Raw genomic sequence first — 12,463 nt, forward strand, 5'->3', positions numbered from 1 at the left:
CGTTTATGTCCAAGAACATAATGTGAAGCTGACAAGTCCTACAATGCACCAGAGAGAGGGGGTGAACCACGGTCAAGTTGTCCGGAAAGGTTTCAAAGATTTCCCCCGAGAAGGGAAGAGCCCAGGAGAGAGCTGTATGTGCACCGTAGTACAACGTGACCGCGGATGTATGTGATGTGACTACAGTGCAACTTCCAAAATGTCTCCAACCCGGTTTGTGATGTGAATCCGATACGACCCTTTGATGAAAGCAAATCTGTTGTAGAGAGCCCCGCAGGCAGCAATGCAGACGCAGCTTCTGCAGGTTTCTTTAACTGGAGTCACACTGAAGCCAAAGGAACACATAAGACGAAAAGAAAGGACTACTTTAGTCCGAACAAAACACCTAGGGTTTCACTGGCTTGGTTTTTCCCTGGAAAAGGCTTTGCTGAGAAAAGCTTTCATTAGGTTTAACGAACTTCAATTTTTCACTAAGGTGATGAAACCCATTTAAGTCACGTGAGCAGAATAACAGTGCAGTGGTCTACAAAACCCCAGTGCAACAGTATTTGTATTTACTACTGTGAGCAGCATCCTCAGCAGGGTTTTCAGTGCGTCTCCAACTTCTACCAGATAATCAGAAGCTAAATGATAGCTACCGATAACAAGCACAATCATCTCCTGGAAGAGCGAGCCCATGGCAGAATCTTCATCAATACCACTGATGAATAAACAGGCCACAGACTGTAACCAAACAGCCAAAATTTTGTATAGGTTCAGAAATAAACTTGGACACAAATTCCTCAGCTCGTCCCTCTTCATGATGAGTTTTAAAAAATGCTGAACTTTCCAAAAAGTTTGAATATGAACTTCACAAGCAAACTCCCGTGTTTCCTGCCTTCCATAGTGAGAGGGAACAACAATGACGAGTGATTTTTTTTTTTCCCCCCCTTCCCTGGAAAACATCAGTGAAAAACAACAGCCATGTCAGAGCGATGTTTATAAATAGGCCAGGCAGAATAGCACGGCAAAATATTCTGCCTGAATGTGACAAGAGAATAACTTACAAATCAAGAAAATCCCAAACTCCACTGGCTTTTCAGCTGCTGGGAATGTGGCACCAACAGCTGCAACTCTGGGGGATGTATAAAGAAAGTTTAAATTACGTAGCTTGGAAAGACAACAGTGAAGTTCTTCACCATTTTGGAACAGGCAGTTTAGGAAAGTCCTGCTCCACACAGCAAAAAAAGAGCTGCTGTAACTATCTTTGGAGTCATCTAGATCCCCTAAGAGTAGCACAGAGTAGAAATAGACTTTGCAAGAGAATTTTAAACTGAATTGTCTTCTGCTTAAGTGCTGCAGGAACTGCCCGCAAACCTGCTGCAGAAGAGCAAGCCCCAGCCAGGGGGGCAGCTCGGAAAGGTGCAAAATGCATCTGCCAACATTAGGAGTATTAATCACAAATGGTGATGTCCCGTTTTTTGCCAGCAAGCTTCCAGTGGCAGCTCAGGCACAGAGGAGTGCTGTGTCTAAGACCCATCTGGTTCATAAATAACAATAATATTTATGTTGAATTTTTGGTCACTATGCAACTGGGAGCACAGGCTATTCTAACAGCGGGCAACAGCCCTTCTCTGCATGGATCACGTGAATTTGAAAACATTAAAACCTAAGATCATGTCATTTTTTCTCTATACAAACAGAAAGACTGATGCTGACATCCGGACAAAGCAGGGAACAAATAACTAAAAGAAGAATTTAAATAGATTTTCCTATCCTCCAAGGAGAGAAAAGCTGCAGAGCTGGAGTAATCCAAGCAACAGGAAAGTAGGTGGTTAATTGTCAAGTTTTTCACATGCACCTCGGATGTAAATGGCTCCTTAAAGCCTAGTGGCTGTTAAAAACCTAAGGCTGGAAAACAAAGTGCAAGTATCACCACAAAGGGGTGCAGGGGAAAAAAAAAAAAAAAAAAAAAGAGGATTAGAATTATTTATATTTGTGTGAATTTGCCCAGCAAAGTAAAGGTTACAGTAACCACCAGAGTTTGTTTCTGAGGTCAGGGTGTATAACTAGTTTTGCACACTCCATCCTCTCCATGTTGCTGGTACCAGTCCAGCGCTGGTATCGACGCAGCTTCTATTCTTCTCACACAGTCAGAGGAGAGAAGCAGCTTCTTACACCCTATTAAAAAGGACAACGACGAAATACTGCACCAAGCCCCAGATGCAAGTACAAACCAAGTAGGTAACACAATTCAGGGAGGAATATCAATTCCTCCTTAGCGTTAAAACCAGAATCAACAGCGAAATTACGACAAAGTACTGGGGAACCTAAGCTCTCCATTGGGAGCGAGCAACCGCCACCACTCGAGCAGAGACGGTGTAAGGCAGAACGTCTGCACTGCATCTTAAATACATATGATGACTAGCAGAAAGTAAGAGACTTCTTATTCTGCTAACAATGCTCAGGTCTCTGCCTGCAATCAAGAATCTTAGGAGACTGCACATCATACACCGGCACCTGACATCTCAGGAGCCGACACTTCACGACTTCGGAACGGCTGCGACTTGTTTCACTCCGCGCAAACCGGGGCTTGGCTACACTCCAGGGGCAGGAGGGATCCGTGTGCGAGTACAGCTGGAAAGCTGAAATGAACTTGGGTGAAAATGCTGTAGGACTCTCCTCATACTGGTGTGGCTTACCTTGGTTCAAACACTGCTTCAAATCACTACTGTGACAGATTTACACTAGGAATGAGCTGCTGAAATTGCATCAGTGAAAAAACTCGGGACAGACAAGACTAAGACAGACAAGAATTCCAGTCAGGCGACTTCTCCTGCTCCGTGATTAGTGTCTCGTACTGGAAAGGTAAACCAGAGGTTGGGAATACAGTCTCAATAACAGTTCCTTTTGGTATTTCCCAAAGAAAACTCCAAGGGGAGGGAATGGAATGGCAGGTGAAATCACTAGTCCTTAGGGTCAGAGAGCCCCAGCATGTCAGTAAAAAGAAAGCAGCCGTTTGACTCTAGGCGCTCGCCGTTACACCAGCAAGATGTGATCCTCACTGCAATCCTTGCTCTGAAGAGGCAACGCTGGATTTTCTGGTTTTTGGGGGTGGAGGGGGAGGTTTGGCTTCACGTCTGCTGGGTAGTGGTGGAGCAACCTGAGAAGATAAAACAAAAACACACAGAAAAATGAACCATTACTGGCAAGTTAATACATTTTGTTTTACCAAGCAAGAAATCCAAAAGGTCCTGTACTACTTCGTGTATCTTTCAGGACCAAATCTTTGAATTCAGATGCTCAATATCCTCTCAGCACTACATGCAACCAATGACAGGGGCAAACGAGGACACATCCCCAGGAGATAACAAAAGCAGATAGATTTCAGTTGCTAGAATATGCTTTAGTTGCTTCCAACCTGCAGCCTGACTTCGAGCCAGAGCCATTTGTCCCTCTGTCCCACCTTTTGTTTATCAGGAAAATGGCAATAAACCCATTTCTCTCAAGGTTTCAAAATTCAACTATTTTTATCTTGCTGGCTTGATGAGTTGCACCGAGTAGGGGCCAAAAGGATGTAAAACGCTTCCAAATCAGAATGGTACAACGAACTCCAAGTTCTTGCAGAGAACTGCAGTAGTGGGCTCTCTCACGTTGGCTCTCTGCTTGTTTTAAGGGGCATCTGTAAATGAATGAGATGCGAAAGGCCCAGCGAACAAGAAGCTCGTGTGGGTCACCACTTCCTTGGCCAAAACTGTCCAGATTTCAGGATTATTTTAACTCAAGGAGAACAGAGTCAACTTTACAACAAACAACAACATAACAAAACCCTTCAGAAAATACTTTCACAATCTCTCTTTACAGCCCTTTGAATCCTTTTCATTTGGCTGCAAGCCAAGGTCAATGTTGCAAGCCACAACATGTTAGTAATTAGTTTTCTTACAAGACTCCAGGGAAGGAGGCTCTTTTATTAATCCTCTTCAACCAGTGACTCCCCACAGCATACCTAGAGCTGGCATATTTCCGCCTTTCACCCCCCCGCCCCCAGAAGCTACACTGCCCCTTTTCAGAAGGGCAGTCGGCCCTGACCAAATGAAGGGCAAAGTAGAAAACCTCTTTATTTACCCAAGCTTCAAGGCTTTATGCCAGTGTCACCTCTCTCTAACAGAACGAGGTGATCAGCTGTTGTGTTGTCTTCCTGTGCTGTCAGAGGTAAGTTAAGTGCGATCATTCTTTAAATTCTTTTTGGTCAAATTCCAGTTCATCTCACTAAGGCACTCGTAAATCCTCTTTGCAAATTGGACTGGGGAAGACATCCACCCCTTCCACCGTTACAAAAGGATGCTTTCTGTTGCTGTGCGCTGGTAAGCAATTCCAGCCTCATGACAGAAGCACCTACATTTCAGAGGCAGCTGAAACGATTCTGACGTAATGACCAGGGTACCTGCATGTTAAATATCTGCAAGCCATTTGGAATCCCACAGCATAAGAGAAAGATTAGGGACACAGCATTAAAAAAAAGTGTAAATATGACGTTCCTAGAAGGAAACAAACATCATGAAGTTGAGAAAAAAGCTGTGGCTAAATGGTGATATAATACAGGCTGTTTTAAGTGACTAATGATTCATACCTTGAAAAATCAGATTCTTCTGAGCTGAGCACTCAAAAGGAGACATTTATCATTCCTAAAAATGTGCGATTATTTTTTTTCCCCCTTCTCTTTCAGGACCAGATTACTGTGCTATTTCATGTTGATCATGTTTTTGAAACTTTTCAATCATTGCACTTTTTTGTTTTCAATATAGCTTCCCACCCCCACATACAGTTTGCCTAACCAAGGACAACACAACTCCCACTTGGGAAAAAAAAAAATAAAATGGGACTGCATTTGATAGCCTTCTCTTGAAGCAAAAAACTTTTTATTCTTTTGTGGTTTCAGGGAGTGTACCAGTAAAATGATTAGACAAGTTTTGAGTAGCACCACCCTTGAAGCAGCTTGGAAAATTCCACTGGTGTCTTTTTCTCAAAAGCTGTTCTCCAAAAAAATGTCAGCTCTCATTTCCTTACCTCCACAGAATTCCTCGGGTTGCTATTCTCATAGGGTTTGCTTTTGGGCGGAGGTGGAGGTGGGGTACTCTGTAAGCTGGCGGTTGCCAATCCATCAGCTTGCAATGAGGGAAAACCTAGAAGCAACAACAATAATAAGAAAAGACATTAAAGTAGGCGGAACAGGAATGGGAAATGGGATTGACCATGTAGAATTTTAAGGGAGAATCATTTAATATCTTGTGCTTTCAATCTGCTAACAGCTCACTGCTTTAGCAGCTAAATCGGAATGGATATGTCAAAGCAGAGTCACAGCTGTCACCTCCCTTAAGTTCAAAATGCCCAGAAGAGTTTTATCTTCATCACATGAATCTAAGCTTATGTGAAAAATGCACGCCTGAGAGAACGCAAAATTGAATCCAATATCACATCTGCCATGTTCCATGGGGTTTCCTTTCAGCCTGAGCCTCAACCTGAGAATTCACTTTGATTTTAACTGCAGTTGATGGAGTAGATAAGTACCCAAACTTCAGAAGAATTCCTGGGAAGCTGTCCTGCTACTAATGGCCATTAAACCCACTTGCTCAGTAGAAGAGTGAGGTTTCACGTTGCTTTCACAGATCTCTCTTCATATAGCATTCCTGTGTTTATATATGGTGTTCCTATAGGGTTTCTGGCTGTCTCCTCACCCTGTCCCCCACCCACCCTGATAGGTATTTTTTGGTTTTAATCCTCTCACAGAGTTTTATGCTAGTTTAGTTCATTATCTACACTGGATTCTGAATTTATATCAACGTAAGATGAAGGACAGTCAGGTCCTACATATGAACTTCTGTTCCTTTATTAAAAGAGTGGCAGAGTGAGAAATGTAACGGCAAGGAAGGAGGTTGTCAGTGGTGACACAACAGTTGTATTTTTACCTTAGCCATATTTATATATTGCTTCAAAATTAACTACAGAGCTTACTGGATATGCACTTTGCTAATTCTTCAAGATAAACTTTTCTTTCAGGTGTTACATTTATTAGCTGAGTTTCCAAGCTGCAGAGCAACTTCTCCTAAAACTTTTGCCATGTGATAGGAGTTGTTGTTCATTAATTAACAAAGCCTTCAGGGCTTGCCCAGATAATTTTGTCATAGACCTGATCAAAAATACCATGCTGGATTGCTGCAGTTCCACGCAGTGAACTCACAGAAGATATTCCTCTATATGTGCTATAGCATTCTGACTTGACGCATTTACAAGCATCTACGGTGACCGGATGTGATGTTCACCTTGAGGTTTAACGTACCTCTTCACAACACAGGAGAAAACAAGAAAGAAACTGAAAAAGATAGAACTGCTTCTCTGGAATTAATCTGATATACTAATTTTAACCGTGATATATATGTGAGTCACAAGTATGGTCACAGAGCCTTTTGTAACATGGCCAAATTCTGTTATCTGACAAAAACACCTACAAACATTAACAGCCTAGAGTCACTTTCTGTGAACTACTTGAGAGCAGCTCCTCCCTCCCTCCCCCCCCAGTGAGGTTACCTCAGCAAATATAAAGTAATTCCTACTGCTGCAGATACTGCCCTGAAGGATGTGGCGATTGCTCTATAAACAGAACTTACTTTGGGTTCTTGGGGTTTTGGGAGTGATGGGTGGTGGGCTGCGAGGCGTTGATGGCTGGAGCGAAGAACCCTGAAGCAAAGTCAGTCTGTTGTCTCCTAATTGAAGACTCTTTGGCCTTTGTGCTTTTCCTGACATACCCTGGTTGAAACAAAGAGTAAAGAAAACTGTCAGAAGCCAGGAAGGTTGCTGCACACGTATCAGATAATCAGACCTGTCACAAAGGCATCGACGTGCTCCAGAAAGGCCACGCGTAAGAGAGAAAGGTGCATTCAGGTGAAACGTAAGAGTGAAAGCACTGCACTGGCTCAGCCATGTCAAAAGGCACACGCTGACACATGCAGTTTGCTGTGGAACCTTACTAACTGGCTAGCAATAGTAAACTGGTTTTAATGACCATAGTGTATTAACTAAAAAGGGAAGACGTCAAGCTAAAAAATTGCTGTGATTTGACTAGCAGTTCTGTGAACAAGTTTTGGGAAAAAGTCTTTACAAGAATTAAAAAAAAAAAAAAAAAGATTAAGTTCTGGATGCAAGTCAGAACTGCCAGTATCATCCAGCTCCTTAGGGCTGCGAAAAAAGTCTATTTTGGGCTTTACAGAGCAAATCCCTTGCATGTGGGACCTGGGAGTTGTTCCAGTTCCTTCCAGTGTCACATGTGTCCTCTGTGCTCTTCACTGAAATGGTGAAACCATCAGACCATGGTCCCAAGAGTCTATGAGTATTACAGTCCTTTTAAATACTAGTTTACTGCTGTACAGAGAAGTCTGTCGCTTACTTTTAGAGATCAATTCTCCATCATTGAGCAGTTTGGTATTTCTCACTGCGCAGAAGGGACCACACATTGGTGTACAGTGAATATAAAACTCAAAGATGAAAGCTGCTGGCCATACAGCAAGCCCTGGATCCCCTCTGGTTTTCCAGCTCCCGAGCAGCTTCGTCAAGAGCCACAGAAAATCAGTCTGTCCAATTCTCGTGCTCCACTGTGCAGCTTTGGAACAGACCAGCTATAAAAAACAGCTTTCTGTACTTCGCAATGTTCTTAAGCATGAATATAACCCTTAACGGCTCGTTCACTTCAGTAAGCTGATCACACATTAATTTGCCCTCAGAGATATGGGGGGAGAGGGGAGGGTGGGTGTTCTGTTTCGCATCCTCAGCTATCTGCAATGCAAAGTCTGGGACAGACATGCCTCGCTGTCCTAGCGAACTGTCGGTATAAGCGGGCTTTCTCCCAGACCTCTTCCCTCTAGTTTTATTTAATAAAGCGATCAGCAGCTGACATCGCAGTTTGTGGGTTAAACCCATTGAATTCTTCCAGAGACAGAAGGCCAGGCCCCCTGAACCACTAATATTTACAACCCCAGATTTTCCTCTTGAGTGGAAAGCCTGTCAATACCAACGACATGATTTAGAACCGCGGTTCCCCTTTTTATAAATATTCTGCAGACTCCGAGTACTGGCAGCATCACTCAGATTTGATGAGAATTCCTGAATATATATAGCAGCATAACCTGTTCCTGCCAGGCTCAGTTGAGATCTTGGGAGGGAAAGGGAAATAGAAGAACTCATGTTTTCTCATTATTTAGGCAGCCTGTGTTAAGTCAAATTAGTATGACTGAGCCACCAGCTTAAATACTCAGATGCTTAAATTCTTACATACTCTTCTGATAATGTAACGTACCCTTAGCATAAATCAGGATAATACTCCAAGGTCATACGACTCTACTTTTGGGCTGAAACTTATTCGTTTGCATTAGATGATCATTGTGAATCCCACTGTCAACCTGAATGCCTAACAGTCTCCCACATATTCCTCGTTACAACACTCCCGTGGGGGTATAGATTCTCTTTTATTCCTCTTTCAAAAATAATTTGCTCAAGGAGTAAACACTCCTGCCCTCACACAGGAGGTCTGGAGCAGAGTACAGACTGGAAGAACTAGTTTTTCCAACTCCCAAGCTGGTGACCTAACTACCAAGACCATCTTTTCAACTCCCGGATCTATCAAACTGATCTTCACCTTGCAGGACGTTTGATTTGTGCAGTGATGCTGACTGATAGCAGCTGAACATCTGGCTTGCCAGCTGGATTTCTGAGTGGGCTAGCAGCATCTGCTTGCTCCAACAAAACCAGAACAATTCTACGCTGTCCTGAGTGCACCCCGCAGTCCCCCACTCCTGCAAGAAAGGAGGGCACCAAGCACCTAGATGAAACATCAGTGCCTGCTGCTTCCAGTTTGTACCTTAAGCCAAGCTGCAGTTCCGACTGTGACACAAGTTTTCCAAATAAAAAAGAATTACTCAGATGACCAAGGACTTTGGTATTTGAACCCCTCCCGCTATTTAATGAAGTTCCCCATCACAAGCATGGCTGAAAGCAACGGAAACACTAAAATCTCCTGCTGTGGATTTTATTATTGCCTTTTTTTTTTTTTTTTTTTTACCATTTTGGAAGTCAGTTCCGTTTCTGGCTCCTTCTCTACAATAACCTGAGACTTGCTAATACTCCACTCCTTCCGCTTCAGTTTGCTAATCCGGTTATCACCATCATCTTTCATGGGCAGTTCCTCAGCTCTGGAAGCTGTTGATGTTCTTCTCTCCAAGAGAGGCTCCAGAATAGATCTGTGGCCCACACCGAAAGAGTGAAAAAACACAAAACATTAGTCCATCAGACATTTAAAGCACTGTCTGTTAAAAAGCTCTGCTCTCTTAGTTTGCATAAGAGATTAATGTGAAAAACTGAGTTATGACCGTGGATTTTTCAGTAAGATTTCTGCTCCTAAGTTACCCCAGCAATTTTGAGTATAATGCCTTACAAACCAAATAAAGTGTCATCTACTTGGGAAGGAGCCAGACCTGCATGTGATGCTGAACCCTGCCACTGAGTCTGCTCTGTGACCTTGAGCAAGTCACCTAGACTCCCTGGTCATCACAGATGCAAACTAGACCTACGGAGAAGTAACAACAGGAATGTTTCCATGCGTAGCAGCTCCTTTTAATGCCATGCATGCAGCTGCAAACAGGCAGGTGGAACAAGTACCATATGACTATGCACCTCTTTGCAGACCACAAACTAAATTACCTTGTAGTATGTTATACCTCTGTTTTTCAGCATTCCCGGGAAACAGAAATAGTGTGCATCTGAAATACACTGCCTCCATCCCTCTTCAGTATCACGTAGATAACTAGGACTCCAGGAACAGAATTGTGGGTTTAGTTCCCAGAATTATCCCTACCTGTGCTTCAAACTCCCTGTCTACAAAGTAGAATAACAGCATTGGCCTCCATTTGAAGCTTAAAACGCACAGGTATTACTATTGTGTACGGAATAAATCTTCATTTTAAGAGTAACTAATTCCAGCAAAGGCACACCCCCACTCTTGTAAATCCCATGTAAAGGCCGATTACTAACCCGTCTGAGCCTGGTCTGGAGGAAGTGCTATCAGACGATGTGGAAGATGTAGAGACCACAGAAGACGCCACAGATGTGACAGAGAGCCGCCTCAGCGTGGAAGACATGATATAGGGCAACACGACAGAGCCTGACCTGCTCTGTTTCCTCTCGGTGAGGGAAGGAGGCTGCAGACAGATGCGATCGTGATAAATCACGTAACACTAACCCACTCACAAGTGGGAAAGGGAAAAGTTGTGTTTCTTTAAGGCGAAACACAGAACAGCCAGGTACGCTTACCAAAGTTATTACACCGTACTGCTTCTCCACCTTCTTCTTCAGCTCCTTGAAGCAGGCTATCAGTCTGTCATGTAGAGGCTTCAGCTGTTCCGTCAGCTTCTCACCATGGATCCTGATCCCTTCTGCCAACAACGGCATCTGAAAGGAGGAACAAAATTAAGCTATGAAAGGACAAATCAGCTCTCCTGTTCCAGGAACGGATTTTCTAGGCATGTTACATATCTCAAATACAATCAAAGGACTTAAAGCAATATGTTTTAAGCTTACAGAGGCAAAAAAAGCAATCATACAGTACAGAAGCTCAGCTACTAACTTGTAACACTGTAGTAACTTGATGTTTGAAGAACTCCATGTGTTCATGAAACATGAACACTTCCCCAACCTATACCTATGGTTCCCTACTCAGATTCTATATTCTCCTTTGGAAATCGCAGAACATTAAATTTTGGAGCATCACTTCTCAGCCCCCAAAACTGTACGGTTGTGAGGTAGCTTTAACCGGGCTCTCTTGTGTGGAAATACATAAAAACTGGTCTGCAGGGATGTATTGTGCATTACCAAAGAAACAGAGCAATTTTTCAGTGCTGTGCAGGTCAAAATAGACAACTTTCAACGGTCAGACTGACAAAACATTAGGTCTGATGTTTTCATGAAAGGTAACAGATATTTTGTTACACTCATGAGGGAAAAATCTATGCCACGTTGGCAAATACTCCAGAATGCCATTTCAGAGCAACATGAGGTACATGGAACAGTCTAGGCCACAATTTTAGTATAGGACAGTTTCCTCCAAAAAAACCCAAAGCAAACAACTGTACACGCATCCAGATGGTTCTTACAGTATTTATCTGCATTATCTCTCCAAAACAATGATGCTGGAAAACCCATCTGCACTCACACATGGTGCTCCCCAGTCTTTCCCAATATGATACCTGTAGAGCAATTTGCTGCTTAAGCATCTCAATTTTATCTTGATCTTCAGGATGTTCTTGAAGATATTTCTCTGTGAAAAAAGCCTGAAAGCAGAGAAAAGATGACATAGACACTACGTTGCTTTCACAGCTGAGTGAAAGATCCCTGTGCTTTAAAAGCAATTAGTTGGCATTGTTCCTCAAAGCAAAGTTTGTTTTTAATATCTCCCTGACACAAAGCTGAGGGACAAAGAACCATTTGTTGAGAACTGGGAAAAGAGACTTTTTAATAAAATAACAACTCAAATTTTACTATTTTTTCAGTGAACACTGATCCATAAAGAAAAAGTTACTTCATTGGAAGAGTTTTCTTCAATTCCAAATCCCTTCTCATCAACCAGTATTGATGGGAATAACCAAGGTCACACCACTTGTCGCTCAAGCGCGAGCAGCAGATCCAGCTTCTGAGTTCTCGCTTCAAAAAATCTCTTTCATTTTTAGCATTCAGTGCCCCGCAGCACAGTGACACACAAACCTCATCTGCAGAAAGGTGAACAGGGCATCACCTGCCCGCAATTTCCTTAAGTTCTATGATTTAGGCCCTTATTTCAACATTTTCACTTGGGGCTTGTTAGGAAGATTCAGCCGAAATAAAGACTGCGTTGAGAGTTTGACTCACAGTTTGATTCAACAAAGCACCTTTAGTCTACACTTCTTCTGTGTTTACCTTTAATCCACAGAATCTGGTATCGGTTTAAAGTTGGACAAGCACAAGTACACTTTTCCTGGACTAAAGCCTTAAAATTGTGCCAGTTACATCGGATTGCATTGAAATGTATCACAATTCCCGGGCAGAAGAATTTCCTTTTTCTTTTTCCTAGATAAAATCCCTAATAATTTTTCATTTGGTTTTAAAACGCGGCTCTGATCCGTTTCAGCCTCTGCATGCACTTCTTAGTTCTGCATTCCATTAACTGGACCGTATGTACAAGTGTTTATAGGCCTGGTGCTATGACTCTGGAAAAGGCTGATGTCAAGAGGAGGTTAGCCTGCGAAAGGACTGCCGGATAGGTCCCAGCGGATTCGTCTTGAAAGTGTTTAATTATTGCAAGAAGAGAGCGCATGTTAAAAACGCAGACTTTGGCTTTTGGCTACAATGAAACAATTAAAACTCAAGATTTTAGCCGCCCACAAAAGCCAAATGTTCTGTACTGTTC

General features: G+C 42.8%; 1 protein-coding gene across 2 annotated transcripts in view; it reads right to left on the minus strand.

Moving 5' to 3' along the window:
• Positions 1-1,954: 1,954 nt before the first annotated feature.
• DOCK5 (dedicator of cytokinesis 5) overlaps positions 1,955-12,463 on the minus strand; it is an 80,892-nt gene continuing 70,383 nt past the window's right edge. For both annotated transcript variants that reach the window (XM_074563546.1, XM_074563545.1), the window contains 7 exons: positions 11,268-11,351; positions 10,336-10,473; positions 10,057-10,223; positions 9,089-9,266; positions 6,645-6,783; positions 5,047-5,162; positions 1,955-3,142 (listed from right to left, as the gene is read on the minus strand). In XM_074563546.1, the coding sequence (XP_074419647.1) occupies positions 3,041-3,142; positions 5,047-5,162; positions 6,645-6,783; positions 9,089-9,266; positions 10,057-10,223; positions 10,336-10,473; positions 11,268-11,351 (924 nt within the window). In that variant the 3' untranslated portion in view covers positions 1,955-3,040. The remainder of the gene's footprint in view (positions 3,143-5,046; positions 5,163-6,644; positions 6,784-9,088; positions 9,267-10,056; positions 10,224-10,335; positions 10,474-11,267; positions 11,352-12,463) is intronic.

Source organism: Larus michahellis, chromosome 20 (genome assembly GCF_964199755.1).
Source record: "Larus michahellis chromosome 20, bLarMic1.1, whole genome shotgun sequence".
NCBI lineage: Eukaryota > Metazoa > Chordata > Aves > Charadriiformes > Laridae > Larus > Larus michahellis.